The sequence below is a fragment of the Macaca thibetana genome, chromosome 8, assembly GCF_024542745.1.
Source record: "Macaca thibetana thibetana isolate TM-01 chromosome 8, ASM2454274v1, whole genome shotgun sequence".
In the NCBI taxonomy this organism is placed as follows: domain Eukaryota; kingdom Metazoa; phylum Chordata; class Mammalia; order Primates; family Cercopithecidae; genus Macaca; species Macaca thibetana.
In genome coordinates this window covers 42,698,259-42,715,000 of record NC_065585.1, presented here as the reverse complement: position 1 = coordinate 42,715,000, position 16,742 = coordinate 42,698,259, and the positions used below count along the sequence as shown (strand labels likewise).

The window sequence follows — 16,742 nt, the reverse complement described above, 5'->3', positions numbered from 1 at the left end:
CTCCCAAAGTGCTGGGATTACAGGCATGAGCCACCGCGCCCAGCCTTTTCTTTCTTTTCTTTTTTTTGAGACGGAGTCTCGCTCTTGTTGCCCAGGCTGGAGTGCAGTGGTACGATCTCAGCTCACTGCAATCTCTGCCTCCCAGGTTCAAGTGATTCTCTTGCCTCAGCTTCCTAAGCAGCTGGGATTACAGACACCCACCACCATGCCCAGCTAATTTTTGTACTTTTAGTACAAAATTGGCCAGGCTGGTCTTGAACTCCTGACCTCAGGTTATCTGCCTGCCTTGGCCTCCCAAAGTGCTGGGATTACAGGCGTGAACCACTGCACCCAGCCTCCTGGCCTTTTCTTTTCTTTTTTTTTTTTTTTTGAGATGGAGTCTTGCTCTGTCACCCAGGCTGGAGTGCAGTGGTGCCATCTCGTCTTGCTGCAACCTCCACCTCCCCGGTTCAAGCAATTCTCCCACTTAGCCTCCTGAGTAGCCGGGATTACAGGTGCCTGTCACCACGCCCTGCTAAGTTTTGTATTTTTTAGTAGAGATGGGTTTTTACCATGTTGGCCAGGCTGGTCTTGAACTTCTGACCTCAGGTGATCTGCCTGCCTCGGTCTCTCAAAGTGTTGGGATTACAGGCGTGAGCCACCATGCCTGGCCAATCCTGGTGTTCTTGATCCCAGCCCATCCTCAACTGGTCACTGGACTACGGATTCCATTTACTAACACAGACCTTCATGAGGCAGGGTTTCAACACTCACTTCCATCAAAGCAAGACTTAAAGTCAATTCTATGGTAATGAACATATTTGTCTTATTTTTTTTTTTTTTTTTTTTTTTTTTTGACGGAGTCTTGCTTTGTCACCCAGGCTAGAGTGCAGTGGCCGGATCTCAGCTCACTGCAAGCTCCGCCTCCCAGGTTCACGCCATTCTCCTGGCTCAGCCTCCCGCGTAGCTGGGACTACAGGCGCCTGCCACCTCGCCCGGCTAGTTTTTTGTATGTTTTAGTAGAGACGGCGTTTCACCATGTTAGCCAGGATGGTCTCAATCTCCTGACCTCGTGATCCGCCCGTCTCGGCCTCCCAAAGTGCTGGGATTACAGGCTTGAGCCACCGCGCCCGGCCATTTGTCTTATTTTTTAAAAGATCACACAACTTATTAAGCCAAAGGGGCAGCATTGTTTTTGTTGAAATTTCTTTTGAGCAGAATTAAAATTTACTTTTTGTTCTGTTTTTCTCTATGTGCACAACTTGTATTTATTTTAATTTAATTAATATTAAAATTAATGTATTTTACTTTATTTACATTCATTTAATTTTTAAATTTATTTTAATTTTCAAAAAGTGGTCATTAGTTTTTACTTGAAAAACCAAATTAGAAAAGCAAAACTTTTTAAATAATTTTCTAAGAGAAGGAAAAACATTTCCAAGGCAATACAATTAATTATATGCAAAGTTTTATGTGTGTATTTATATGCGTTTTTCTGGGAGTAAAATCTATAGCTTTCATTAGACTCTCAGAGTGGTTTATAACTCAAGAAATGTTCATAACTCAAGAACCACAGACATAATTGGAAATTACATCTTAGTTTTCATAATGTAAGTAAGAATCAAGATTGATGTTTGGAAATCTTTGGGTGTGAACACATGCACCCATTGATATCTACTTTCACCAATGCCAAACATCCTTCATTTCCTCTCCTACCGTCTAGGTTTTAGTACGTTTGATTTTGTTTTTTATTAGTGATTAGGGAATTTAAGCCCATTTTGTTTAGATGATCTTAGGTTGCTTTCATGTTTTTTAATTTAAATGAGTGAGTAGCAGTAAGGATAACTTTTAGGCCGGCTCCTGCCTGCAATCCCAGCACTTTGGGAAGCCAAGGTGGGAGGATTACTTGAGCCCAGGAGTTCAAGACTAGTCTGGGCAACACAGTGTGATCTCTCTTAAAAAAAAAAAAAACACAAGCCAAGCATGGTGGTGTGTGCCTTTAGTAGTAGAGGCCTAGGTGGGAGGATCTCTCTTTTTTTTTTTTTTGAGACAGAGTCTCACTCTGTCGCCAGGCTGGAATGCAGTGGCACGATCTCGGCTCACTGCAACCTCAGCTTCCCGGGTTCAAGTGATTCTCCTGCCTCAGTCTCCTGAGTAGCTGGGATTATAGGCATGCACCACCACGCCCAGCTAATTTTTGTATTTTTAGTAGAGACGGGGTTTCATCATGTTGGCCAGGATGGTCTAATTCCTGACCTCGTGATTTGCCCACCTCTGCCTCCCAAAATGCTGGAATTACAGGTGTGAGCCACCGCGCCTGGCTTGAGGTGGGAGGATCTCTTGAGCCAGGAGTTCAAGGCTGCTGTGAGCTGTTTGCACCACAGCACTCCAGCCTGGGTGACAGAGCTATTTCCTGTCTCTAAATAAACAAATAAAAATGAAATATAAATTTTTTGAAGACCCTGTCTTATTAAAAACAAAAAGATAAGTGGAAGCAAAACACAGATATGATGTCCAGTTCTATTCATTTTGTGATGTGTTTTTAACGGAGAGTGATGGACAGAGAGACTTCCAAAAAAGCATACGGTAAAGCTTATTCATTATACAGAAAATGACCAAACAATTTTGAAGCAAGCTCAATAAAAAATTACTTGACTCATCTATTAAAAACAACTTTATTATACAAAACAGTCTTTCATAGATGAAGGCACCACTACCCACGTACTATCAAGACATGTGCTTTGAGATATTATTTTAATTCTAGGAGAGACTATTTAGTGCTGATCTAGCAACAGCTATCAGTCTGTGGTCTGCATAGGCAGCATTTATCCTTGGCTTAAAATACGAAAACCCACTGGTGCACATGAAGATTTCATCCACAATCACAGCATTATTAGCATAGCCTTGTCCAACTGAGAGAAAGAATTAGAAACTACTATTAATGACAATAATAAGATTTAATGTTTTTCTTATTTATTTATTTATTTATTTGAGACAGAGTCTTGCTCTTGTCACCCAGGCTGGAGTGCAGTGGCGCAATCTTGGCTCACTGCAACCTCCGCCTCCCGGGTTCAAGTGATTCTCCTGCCTCAGTCTCCTGAGTAACTGGGATTACAAGTGCCCAACACCATGCCCAGCTAATTTTTATATTTTTAGTAGAGATGGGGTTTTGCCATGTTGGCCAGGCTGGTCTCAAACTCCTGACTTCAGATGATCTGCCCACCTCGGCCTCCCAAAGTGCTGGGATTGCAGGCATGAGCCACCATGCCCAGCCAAAATGTAATGTTTCTAATTCTCCGATTTCCTTAGTTGTCTGTCCCCAGCAGCCTATCTCTGACACCACTTTTTATAACATTGCATTTCACAGACATATCACTTCCAACAAGGAAGACTTCAAGGCTCCTTCTGTCTTGTGGTTCTGCTGCCTTTTAGAGCCTGGGAGAGCTCCACTGCACTGTTTGCATCTGGTGGCAGGAGATGATTGCACCAGAGGTTTTAGGGGCCATGCCTGATATAGTTAGGGTATTTATTCCCTCCAAATCTTATGTTGAAATTTGATCCTCAAGGTTGGAGCTAGGGCTTGGCAGGAAGTGTTTGGGTCATTGGGCAGATCCCTCATAAATAACTTGGTGCTGTCCTCGAGATAATGAGTGAGTCCTTGCTTTATTCGTTCACAGGAGATCTGGTTGTTAAAAAGAGTCTGGGGGCCGGGCGCGGTGGCTCACGCCTGTAATCCTAGCACTTTGGGAGGCAGAGACGGGCGGATCACGAGGTCAGGAGATCGAGACCACCCTGGCTAACACGGTGAAACCCCGTCTCTACTAAAAATACAAAAAGCTAGCCAGGCGAGGTGGTGGGCGCCTGTAGTCCCAGCTACTCCGGAGGCTGAGGCAGGAGAATGGCGTGAACCCGGGAGGCGGAGCTTGCAGTGAGCTGAGTTCGGGCCACTGCACTCCAGCCCGGGCGACAGAGCAAGATTCCATCTCAAAAAAACAAAACAAAACAAAACAAAAATTAGCCCTGCACGGTGGCGGGCACCTGTAGTCCCGGCTACTCGGGAGGCTGAGGCAGGAGAATGGCGTGAACCTGGGAGGCGGAGCTTGCAGTGAGTGGAGATTGCGCCACTGCACTCCAGCCTGGGCGACAGAGCGAGACTCCATCTCAAAAAAAAAAAAAAGAGTCTGGGGCCAGGCATGGTGGCTCATGACTGTAATCCCAGCACTTTGGGAGGCCAAGGCGCAGGAGGATCAGAGCCCAGGAATTCGAGACTAGCCTAGGCAACGTAGTGCGACCCATCGAGACTAGCCTAGGCAAGGTAGTTCGACCCATCTCATATATATTATATGTATTATGTATATATAGGCCCGGTGCGGTGGCTCACGCCTATAATTCCAGCACTTTGGGAGGCCAAGGCGGGCAGATCACCTGAGGTCAGGAGTTTGAGACCAACCTGGCCAACAGAGTGAAATCCCGTCTCTACTGAAAATACAAAAACTTAGCTGAGCGTGGTGACATATGCCTGTAATCCCAGCTACAGGGATTGGGAGGCTGAGGCAGGAGAATTGCTTGAACCCGGGAGGCGGAGGTTTCAGTGAGCCAAGACTGCACCACTGCACTCCAGCCCGAGTGACAGAGTGAGACTCTGCCTCAAAAAAACAAACATATATATGTGTGTGTGTGTGTATGTAGCCAGGTGTGGTGACATGCACCTGTAGATCCAATTACTTGGGAGGCTGGGATGGGAGGATTGCTTGACCCCAGAAGGTGGAGGCTGAAGTGAGCCATGATTGTGCCATTGCACTCTAGCCAGGATGACAAAGCGAGGCTCTGTCTCTAACAAACAAAATAAAACAAAAAAGAGTCTGGGACCTCCTTCCCATTGCTCTTTCTCCCTCTCTTGCCATGTGACCCACCTATTCCTCCTTTGCCTTCCACTATGATTGAAAGCTTCTTGAGGCCCTTGCCAGAAGTTGATGCTGGTGCCATGCTGCTTGTATAGACTGCAGAACCATGAGTCAAATAATCCTTCTTTCTTTATAAACTGCCAAGCCTCGGATATTCCTTTATAGCAATGCAAAATGGACTAACACAAGGCCTAAAGTTGCATACTATTCTGTTGGACAGCATACATTCTACTGGACAGGACACAGTCACATTGCTCCACTTGGATGCAAAGGAACAAGGAAACATGGCCTACTGGTGTGCCAAGGAAGTGAAAGCATAGGTGTTGGGGAACAGCCAATATTTGCTTCTGCTAACCAAATATTTGTTTCATCTTTCCTTCTACACATAGAATACTGCCCCTTCCACCTGCGAAGATGAACAGTTCAAAGTCCCAGCCAGTTACTACCTTCAGCTCAAAAAGGGAGACCTACAAGGTAGGTGTTGATGTGCGTCACCTACTGTCAGGTGTGGATGTGGCTCCTTCTGTGCCAAATCAGCACTTACACCAGCCTGAGAATGAACACCCCCTTACATTTTGTGCCCGAGCCATCTCACTTGCCTCATTCTAGTACTGGCCCTGCCTCTTGCCATGCTAATATAAAATGATGGAACACAGAATTGCTGCCTTTATCACTCACGTTTGGAAGAGAAAATAGAAGACACACAGCAGTCATTGGTCAAGAGAAAATGTGAAATCCTCTAGGTGTTCATGCCTTCAATTAGGTTCTAATTTTTCTCTCTGGGAGGAACTTTCTATTGCTTTCTGTGGCTCCTGCAGCCACCCTCTAGCATGGTTTTCATTCATTGCACATCATCTTCCCCCGCCACAACTGAAGTGTATATCTGGGGAATGCCCTTCTTGAGCAAGATTGGGGGCTTAAAACTTTGAACAGTCAAAAGCAAAAAACTTGGGATCCTGGATTCAAAAACTTTGTAGGCTTCCCATCTCTTTACCTCCAGTCAGTTCCATGTGCCAGTAACCCAAAGTTTCTTCCTAGACATAGTTTTTAAGCCTGCCTTATTTTCTTTAGTTCCCTTCTGCCTCCCTCTTCCCCCACACCTCTTCCAACTTAATGGTTGCCACCTCACACTACCATACCTGGCTTAGAAGGCCACTCCCTTAATTTGATCTTTGGCACAAAGCTCATCCACTTTGTTCAACTCATAAATTTTCTTGGAACTTTGTTACTCAAAGCCTTGTTTGTTCTCATATCTTCCAGTTCAGAGTCTAAAAAATGTTGGGGTTTCCAACTCAGCAGGACACTGAATTTCTGGACTCTATTCCTTTTTTACTTCTGCTTGTAAATTGGCCAGTTTTTCTGGTGCTCATCACTTTCTTGTAATAGTCTGTCCAGTGCAGTCAATAACAACCAACACACAGTACTAATGTGCTGTTTTCTAATTTCTTCCTACAGAGCTACAGGTTCAATAGGCACAGGTGACAATTTTATCAAATTTTTTGCCAGTCTTTTTTTTTAATATTTATTTTTATTTTTGACACAGAGTCTCACTTTGTCAACTAGGCTGGAGTGCCATGGCACGATCTCAGCTCACTGCAACCTCCGCCTCCCAGGCTCAAACAATTCTCCTGCCTCAGCCTCTTGGGTAGCTGGGATTACAGGTGCCCACCACCATGCCCAGCTAATTTTTTGCATTTTTCTTTTTTTTTTTTTTGAGATGGAGTCCCACTCTGTCACCCAGGCTAGAAGGCAGTGGTGCAATCTCGGCTTACTGCAACCTCCGTCTCCCGGGTTCAAGCATTTCTTCTGCCTCAACCTCCCGAGTAGCTGGGATTACAAGTGCACGCCACCATGCCCGGCTAATTTTTTGTATTTTTAGTAGAGATGGGGTTTCACCATGCTGGCCAGGCTGGTCTTGAATTCCTGACCTTGTGATCCACCCACCTCGACCTCCCAAAGTGCTGGGATTACAGGCGTGAGCCACCGCACCTGGCCTTTTGTTTTTGAAAGAGAGTCTCACTCCTTCACCCAGGCTGCAGTACAGTTGCATGATCTCTGCTCACTGCAACCTCCACCTCCTGGTACAAGCAATTCTCATGTCTCACCCTCCCAAGTATCTGGGATTACAGATGTGTGCCACCACACCCGGCTAATTTTTTATTTTAGTAGAGACGGGGGTCTCACTATGTTGGCCAGGCTGGTCTCAAACTCCTGACCTCAGATGATCCACCCACCTCGGCCTCCCAAAGTGCTGGGATTACAGGAGTGAGGTACCGCCCACAGCTTGCCACTTTATAAAACAGATCTCCAGTCATCCACTCTGCCAAATCTGTTCCCTTGCTGCCTACTAACTGAGGCACAAGTTTGTGTGTGTGTGTGTGTGTGTGTGTGTGTGTGTGTGTTTTAACAGCACTTTTGGTACTAATTTCTGTATAAGTTGGGATGAGGAATTCTGGCTACTGTTTCAAACAACCCTGAAACCTCTCTACTTTAACCCAACAAAGTATTTCTTGCTGGCTTCACAGTCCAGGCTGGGGCTGCAGAAGTGCTCTGGCCGGGCGCGGTGGCTCACGCCTGTAATCCCAGCACTTTGGGAGGCTGAGGCGGGCGGATCACGAGGTCAGGAGATCGAGACCATCCTGGCTAACACGGTGAAACCCCGTCTCTACTAAAAATACAAAAAATTAGCCGGGCATGGCAGCGGGCGCCTGTAGTCCCAGCTACTCGGGAGGCTGAGGCAGGAGAACGGAGTGAACCCAGGAGGCGGAGCTTGCAGTGAGCTGAGATCGCTCCACTGCACTCCAGCCTGGGCGACAGAGCGAGACTCCAACTCAAAAAATAAAAAAAAGAAGAAGAAGTGCTCTGCACCCCGCCCCGCAGTCACTCAGGGACCAGCCTGCTATCTGGGCCTCCGGTATGTTCCAGGGCTTCAGACTCCATCTCAGAATCCTCTGGATTTGGGGACATGTGAGAGAGACAGAATGAAGTATTTTACAAGAAATTTTAAAGACCGTATCTGAATGCAGCACATTTTGTCTACATTCTGTTGGCCAGAATCCTAATATGCTTGGAAATTGGAAGCTGGGTAACATGCTTATAGAACTGTGTGCAGTACAAGATTACATGGGCTGTGAGTCAGGATCCAGTGGGTATGCTTGGCTTCTTTAGGGAAAAAATGCACAGATGCTTATAAAATCACAGGCATCCCTCAGAGATATTGCAGGTTCAGTTCCGGACCACCACAATAAAGCAAATATTGTAGTAAAGTGAGTCATACAAATTTTTTTGTTTCCGAGTGCATATAAAAGTTATGTTTACGCTATACTGTAACCTATTAAATGTGCAATAGCATTATGTTTAAAAAACAGGCCAAGCGCGATGGCTCATGCCTGTAATTCCAGCACTTTGGGAGGCTGAAGTAGGTGGATTGCTTGAGCTCAAGACTTTGAGACCAACCTGGGCAACATGGTGATACCCAAAATACGAAAATTAGCTGAGCATGGTGGCATGCGTCTGTGGTCCCAGCTACTCAAGAAGCTGAAATGGGAGGATCATCGGAGCCAGGGAAGTCGAGGTTGCAGTGAACTGTGATCACACCACTGCCCTCCAGCCTGGGTGACAGAATGAGACCCTGTCTCAAAAAAATAAAAATAAAAATAAACAGAAAATTTAAAAATGCTGTATTTAAAAAACTCCAATGTACATAATTTAAAATATTTTATTTTATTTTTTTGAGACAAAGTCTCACTCTTGTTCCCCAGGCTGGAGTGCAATGGTGCGATCTCGGCTCACTGCAACCTCCACCTCCCGGGGTTCAAGCGATTCTCCTGCCTCAGCCCTACAGAGTAGCTGGGATTACGGGCGCCTGCCACCATGCCCGGCTAATTTTTGTATTTTTAGGAGAGACAGGGTTTCACCATGTTGGCCAGGCTGGTCTCGAACTCCTGACCTCAGGTGATCCACCCGATTACAGGTGTGAGCCACTGCACCCAGCCTAAAATATTTTATTGTTAAAAATGCTAATGATCATCTGAGCCTTCAGTGAGTTGCAATCTTTTCGTTGGTGAAGGGTCTTGCCTTGATGTTGATGGCTGCTGACAGATTAGGGTGGTGGTTGCTGAAGTTTGGGGTGGCTGGGGCAATTTCTTAAAATAAGACAATAATGAAGTCTGCCACATTGACTCTTCCTTTCACAAAGGATTTCTCTGTATCATGCAACACTGTTAGATAGCATTTTACCCACAATAGAACTTCTTTCAAAATTGGAGTCAGTTGACTCTGGGCACACTGCCTGGGAGTTAGCCGTGCTCTGTAAGGAGCAGCCAAAAAAGAAAAATAAAAAAAATGGAAGCAATCCTCTCAAACCCTGCCCGTCCTTTATCAGCTCAGAAGGTGGAATATTCTAAATCCTTTGTTGCTATTTCAACAATGTTCATAGCATCTTCACACCAGGAGTAGCTTCCATCTCAAGAAACCATTTTTTTTTTTTCCTTTTGAGACAGACTCTTGCTCTGTCGCCCAGGCTGGAGCGCAGTGGCGCGATCTCGGCTCACTGCAAGCTCCGCCTCCCGGGTTCACACCATTCTCCTGCCTCAGCTTCCCGAGTAGCCGGGACTACAGGCGCCCACCACCATGCCCGGCTAATTTTTTGTATTTTTAGTAGAGACGGGGTTTCGCCGTGTTAGCCAGGATGGTCTCGATCTCCCAACCTTGTGATCCACCCGCCTCGGCCTCCCAAAGTGCTGGGATTACAGGCGTGAGCCACGGCGCCTGGCCCCGTTTCAGAAGGTTTTCAATTTACTTTCCCAGAGGAATCACTCTATGGCAACTATAGCCTTATGAAATGTATTCCTTAAAGAGTAAGACTTGAAAGTCAAAATTACTCCTTGACCCATGGACTCTCAGAATGGACGTTATGCTAGCAGGCATGGAGACAACATTGATTTCCTTGTACATCTTCACTAGAGTTCTTGAGCAGCAACATTTTGAAAGGAATTTTTTTTTTTTTTTCCCTGAACAGTACGTCTCAACAGTGGGCTTAAAATATTCAATAAACCATGCTGTAAACAGATATGCCGTCATGCAGGTTTTGTTGTTCCATTTATACAGCATAGGCAAAGTAGATTTAGCATAATTCTGAGGGGCCCTGGGATTTTTAGAACAGTCAATGAGCACCAGCTTCAAATTAAAGTCACCAGTGGCATTAGCCCTTAATAAGAGAGTAAACCTGTCCTTTGAAGCTTTGAAGCCAGGCATTGCCTACTCTTCTCTAGCTATGAAAGTCCTAGATTGCCTCTTCTTCTAATAGAAGGCTGTTTTGTCTACACTGAAAATCTGTTGTTTAGTGTAGCCATCTTCATTAATGAGCTTAGCTAGATCTTCTGGATAACTTGCTGCAGTTTCTCCATCAGCACTTGCTGCTTCACCTTGTACTTTTAGGTTATGGAGATGGCTTCTTTCTTTAAACCTCAAGGACCAACCTCTGCTAGCTTCAAACATTTCTTCTACAGAGTCCTCACCTCTCAGCCTTCATAGGACTGAAGTGAGTTAAGGCCTTTATCCGGATTAGGTTTTGGCTTAAGGGAGTGTTGTGGCAAATTTGATCTTTTTTTTTTATTTTTGAGACAGTTTCACTCTGTCACCCAGGCTGGAGTGCAGTGGCACTATCTTGGCTCACTGCAGCTTCTACCTCCCGGGTTGAAGTGATTCTCCTGTCTCAGCCTCCTGAATAGCTGGGATTACAGGCATGAGCCACTGTGCCTGGCTAGTTTTTTTATTTTTAGTAGAGACAGGGTTTTACCATGTTGGCCAGGCTTGTCTCGAACTCCTGATCTCAAGTGATCTACCTGCCTCAGCCTCCCAAAGTACTGGGATTATAGGCATGAGACACTGCACCCGGCCTGGATTTGTTCTTCCATTCAGACCACTCTTTCTCCATATCAGCAATAAGTCTGTTTAGTTTTCATGCCACTCATGTGTTCACTGGAGTAGCACTTTTAATTTCCTTCAAGAACTTTGCCTGTGCATTCACAACTTGGTCAACTGTTTGGTATAAGAGACTCGGCTTTCATCCTACCTCGGCTTTCAACGTGGCTTCTTCACTAAGCCTAATCATTTCCAGCTTTTGATTTAAAATGAGAGATATGCAATTCTTCCTTTTACTTCAACACTTACAGGCCATTGTAGGATTATTCATTGACCTAATTTCAATATTGCTTTGTCTCAGTGAATAGGGAAGCCTAAGAAAAAAGACAGAGGTGGGGAATGGCAGGTCAGTGGAGCAGTCAGAACACACATGTTATTAAGTTTTTCATCTTATATGGGCACAGTTTGTAGTGCCCCAAAACAATTATTTAGGTTGGTGAAAAAATAATTGCAGTTCTTGCTATTACTTTTAATGTCAAAAACTGCAATTACTTTTGCACCAACCTAATACAATTGTAACATTAAAGATCACTGATCCCAAATCACCATAACAGATATAATAATGAGAAAATCTGAAATATGAGAATTGCCAAAATGTGACACAGACATGAAGTGAGCACTTCTTGTTGGACAAATGGCGCTGATAGACGTGCTTAAAGCAGGTTGGGAGGCTAAGGTGGGCAGATCACCAGACGTCAGGAGTTCGAGACTAGTCTGGCCAACATGGTGAAATCCCGTCTCTACAAAACATGAACAAACATTAGCCAGGCGACGTGGTGTGCACCTGTAATCCCAGCTACTCGTGAGAAGTGCAGTAAAGTGGCATGCAATAAAATGATTTTCTCATAGACATGTGTGGTTCAGTTTTTTTTTCTTAGCTGTGTTCCTGAGCAGCTGCAGATTGCTGAGCCTAGAGAAGTGAGAGGTTGCGAACTGGTAAACTTTTACTTTATTTTATTTTGAGACAGGTTCTTGCTCTTTTGCCCAGGCTGAAGTTCAGTGGTGCAATCATAGCTTACTGCAACCTCAAACTCCTGGGCTCAAGAGACCCTTCGGCCTCAGCCTCTGGAGTAGCTGGCTTTACAGGTGTGTGCCACCACACCTGGATAATATTTTTAAAATCTTTTTTAGCGATGGGGTCTTGCTAGATTGCCCAGGCTGGAGTAAACTTTTATTTTAAAGCAGAGAAGCCTCAGCAGACAATTTTTTATTTTGGTAAACTTAGGAGACAGCTACTTAGTTCTTAGTCCCTGGTGCCATGGCAAGTGGGTATTTGAAAATTCTGAACCTTTTAATGTTGTTTTTTTCAGGTGGGTTATCACATTGTATGCTTACAACTGACCCAGACTTTTTTTTTTTTTTTTTTTTTTTTTTTTTTTTTTTTTTTTTTTGAGACAGAGTCTTGCTCTGTCACCCAGGCTGGAGTGCAGTGGTGCTATCTTGGCTCACTGTAACCTCCACCTCTCGGGTTCAAGTGATTCTTGTGCCTCAGCCTCCTGAGTAGCTGGGATCACAGGTGTGTACCACCATCCCTGTATAATTATTTGTATTTTTAGTAGAGACAGGGTTTCACTATGTTGGCCAGGCTGGTCTCAAACTCCTGACCTCAAGTGATCAGCCTGCCTTGGCCTCCCAAAGTGCTGGGATAACAGGATTGAGCCACTGTGCCTGGCCCTGACTTAGATTTAAAATAAATCATCCTGTATTCATGGATTTATTTTTCCAATTTTGGAGGGAAATTATAAGAAGGGTGGATTAGTCACTCAAATCTCTGCTAAATTCAAGGAGACTGGAGCTTCCTACAGTTTAGATCTGGCTCCCTGGCAGATTGCCTGTGATTTGCTTTAACATTTATATTTCTCCTGCCAAGGGCATGCTATTTTTCTGGAATTGTGGTCTCTTTGCCATGATATTTATTCTGTATTTATCCCACAGACTCCATGGCCGAGTTAATCGCTGATGTAGCCTGAACTGAACCCAAAGCCTGTCGGTGATTCTGATCACACACTTGAAGCCGCTAGAGAAGAAAAGCCATCCTTATGGGCTCTACTCTTATAGACAGATACAGTCATCAAATGGAAAAATCCTCAATGTCCTTGTTAACGGCAGCATGTGAAGGTAAATCAGGGGTTGGTCACCCATAGACTTCATTATGAATTCTTATTATTGTTAATCTCTGAGACAGAAATTATTTGCCTCCAGGCCAAGCACAGTGGCTCATGCCTGTAATCCCAGCATTTTGGGAGGCCAAAGTGGGAGGATTGCTTCAGGCCAGGAGTTCAAAACCAGCCTGGGCAATATAGTGAGAGCCTATTTCTACAAAATAATTTTAAAAATTAAAAAAAAAAAAAAAAAAAAAAAAAAAAAAAAAAAAAAAAAAGGCCAGGTGCAGTGACTCACTCCTGTAATCCCAGCACTTTGGGAGGCCAAGGTGGGTGGATCACCTGAGTTCAGGAGTTCGAAACCAGCCTGGGCACATGGTGAAACCCCATCTCTACTAAAAATTAAAAAAAATTTAGCTGGGCATGGTGACACATGTCTGTGATCCCAGCTACTTGGGAGGCTAAAAGCAAGAAATTTGGAAGGGGTCTGGGTCCCCGATGAATCCAGAGCTCCCATTCCAGTTCTGGACTGCCCTTCCAGATTTTTATGTAATAGAGAAATGAATTACTATCCTGTTTAAGCCATCCTGTTTAAGCCACTGTCACTGTGATCTTCCTGTCACTTGCAGCTGAGTGGAATCCTAAATGACAAAGGCCTCCATCTTTACAATGAATATTCTGGATCAAGTAATCTTTTCTCTTTCTCTTCGCTTCTTTTCTTTGTCTTTCTAAGTCTGAATGCACATGTGATTGGAATGAGGAGGTCAGGTATTTCGATTGCTGACCTTTTGCTGGCTGAGATCTCCTTAAACTCTGACTTCTTCTCTCACCACGTAGCCATTGTTGAGAATCAAAAATCAGTTCTACCCGTAAAATGTCCTGGCAAACCTGGTAGACATTCTCCAAATATCTGTATGGACAAAGCTTGAGGATGTGACTAAAATACCATCAAAATTAAAGTTAATTATACATTTCCCAGCACCTAAGAAAAGTAGGAATTATAAATCCCAGTTGGTGGATGTGAATTTGGCTGCTAGCAATAGTGATGAGTGTAGATTCTGGGGATAGACATAAAACTTGGCAACTAAAGTCGTGGAGACAAAGCTCCTGCTTGAGACATGGGCGACCCGCACTGTTCAAAACAACAGCGACCACTCAGATCTTCCTCTGACTGGAAACTGGTAATTATCCCTTATTTTAAATAGTTGACTTAAAAAACATCAAGCAGCCAGGCGTGGTGGCTCACGCCTGTAATCCCAGCACTTTGGGAGGCCAATGCAGGTGGATCCCTTGAGGTCAGGAGTTCAAGACCAGCCTGGCCAACATGGTGAAACCCTGTCTCTACTAAAATACAAAAATTAGCCAGGCGTGGTATTGCATGCCTGTAATCTCAGCTACTTGGGAGGCCAAGGCAGGAGAATCGCTTGAACCTGGGAGGCGGAGGTTACAGTGAGCCATGATCATGCCACTGCACGCCAGCTTGGGTGACAGAGCGAGACTTCATCTCAAATAAATAAATAAATTAATTAAATTAAATAAAAAACATCAGACCAAATAAATGGCTGCAGGAGATTCCTGGCCCCCAGAATTACCAAGAGTAACACCCGGAAGAGTCAGCTCAAATGCTTAGCAACCTTGGATGGTTCTCTCTGGTTTGCCCCAGAGTATGGGTTTTGTCTGTTTTTCAAGATGGCCAACTACGGACATCTGGTTCTGGGAAGATGAAATACACATATTTCTCCCAGTTTTCCCACTGAGTATAACTAAAAACCCTGAAAATTATATAAAAACAAACATAAGAAACCTGGAGAGATGGAGAGAAGAAAACAGATCAACTAAGGACATTGAGTCCCAGGGAACAGCATGGTGGTGAATCCCTGGGTTTTCCTTTTGACTCTGGTCCTCACCCCTGCAAATGCTACCAAATGTTGAGTAGGAGGCTAGATGTCCCATCTCATGAGGCTGTAATGTAAACTGTGAATGTAAAATGCATATGTAGAACCTACTGCCAGGGTGGCATGAGAGACGGCAGAATAGAGGGCCAAGAATTTCATCCCTAATAGGAGATAATGACCCCCACCCCCACAACCCCACTTTATGGAATCGATGGAGACCACGTGAGGGTCCTGGACTTCTACCTCTAACTCACAGTAATGACCCCCCCCCCCAACAGCCTTTCCACTGGAGTGGTGGCAGAAGAGCCCTAGCGGAGGATCAGGACTTTCACCATTGCCTAGCAATAACAAGGTCACTCTGCACCTTGTGGCCTCAGTGGCCACACGTAGTGTAGTACCCAGGTATCCCTACCTCTACCAGCCAGGAAAGTATCAGTGCAAGCCTATTGGAAGGCTGGAACTCTCATTCCCACCTAGCAATAATAATAAGCACCGTTTCCTCTATCAGATATAAACAGAGCCGACTGAGAGACCTGGATTTCTACCTCCATTTAGCAGTAACGAGGCAGCACTCCTTCTTCCCTTGCCAGAATAATGTCACAGAAAGCCACTAGAAACAGAAGGTATTGATAAGATCCAAAGTCTCATAACTCCCCCAAATTCCAAGTTTAAATAAAAAATCGTTCATTATGAATGATACCAAAACCATGAAGATCTCAAATTGAATGGAAAAAAAAATCAGTGGATGCCAACACCAAGATGACAGAGATGTTAGAATGACCTTGCAAGGATTTTAAAGTAGCCATTATAAAAATACCTCAATGAGCAATTAAGAACAAGCTTGAAACAAACAAATAAGCAAACAAAAGCACTCAGCAAAGAAATAGGAAGCCTCAGCAAAGAAGTGGAAGGTATAAAGTAGAACCAAATTAAAACTTTAGATGTGAAAAATACAATAACAGAAATTGTAAACTCAATGAATGAGCTCATCAGCAAAATAGAAGGCACAGAGGAACAAATCAGTAAACTTGAAGATGGAATGATAGACATTACCCAATCTGAACAGAGAGATAACAGACTTTAAAAAAAATGAACAGAATTGCAAGGCCTTGTGGGACTATAACGAAAGGGCTAATATTTGTGTCACTGAATTCCTGGAAGAAGAAGCAAAGAAAGAGGGCAATGCTGAAAAGTATTGGAAGAAATAATGGTGAAAACTTTCCAAGTTTGGCAGAAGACATAAGCTACAGATTCCAGAAGATGAGTAAAACCCAAACAGAATAAAACAACAACAACAAAAAATCCAGGCCAACACTCTTCATAATCAAATTTCTAAAAACTGAAGATGAAGAAAAAAATCTTGAAAGCAGCAAGAAAAGAACAACATCTCACTTACAGAGGGAAAGAAATCAATGTTAATGACAGTGGATTTTTCATCAGAAACCATAGATGCTGGAAGGAAGTGGCACAACATTTTTCTAGTGCTGAAAGAAAAGAACTGCCAACCAAGAATCTTGTACACAGTGAAAATATCCTTCAGGAAACAAGGGGAAGTCAAGGCATCCTCAAATAAAGGAAAACTAAAACCGTGTCATCAACAGACATGTTTTAAATAAGGAAAGGGAGTTCTTGAAAAAAAAAAGAAAACGATAAAAGAAGTAATCTTAGAATATCTGGGAAGAAGAAAACACATGGTAATCAAAAATATGGGTAAATATAATAGACTTTCCTTTCCTAAATTGTGTTTGATGGTTGAAGCAGAAATTATAACACTGTTTGATGAGGTTCTAAATGTATGTACAGGAAAAACTTAAGACAATTATATTAGAAATAGGGAAAAGTAAAGGAGCATAAAAGGAGGTAAAGTTTCTACCCTTCATTCAAACTGGCAAAATGAAAACTGTAAGAAGTTATGTATATATAATAAAGAGCAACCG

At 43.8% G+C, this 16,742-nt stretch overlaps 2 protein-coding genes across 11 annotated transcripts in view; both read left to right on the top strand.

Annotated features, from left to right (window-relative positions):
- Nucleotides 1-16,742, top strand: part of BAALC (BAALC binder of MAP3K1 and KLF4) — a 1,274,875-nt gene that overhangs the window by 475,011 nt on the left and 783,122 nt on the right. The gene's annotated exons all lie outside the window — the stretch shown is intronic.
- Nucleotides 1-16,742, top strand: part of LOC126960890 (circumsporozoite protein-like) — a 109,737-nt gene that overhangs the window by 43,721 nt on the left and 49,274 nt on the right. The window contains exons 3-4 of the mRNA XM_050800711.1: nt 5,273-5,357; nt 12,744-12,926. Of these exons, the coding sequence (XP_050656668.1) occupies nt 5,273-5,301 (29 nt within the window). The 3' untranslated portion in view covers nt 5,302-5,357; nt 12,744-12,926. The remainder of the gene's footprint in view (nt 1-5,272; nt 5,358-12,743; nt 12,927-16,742) is intronic.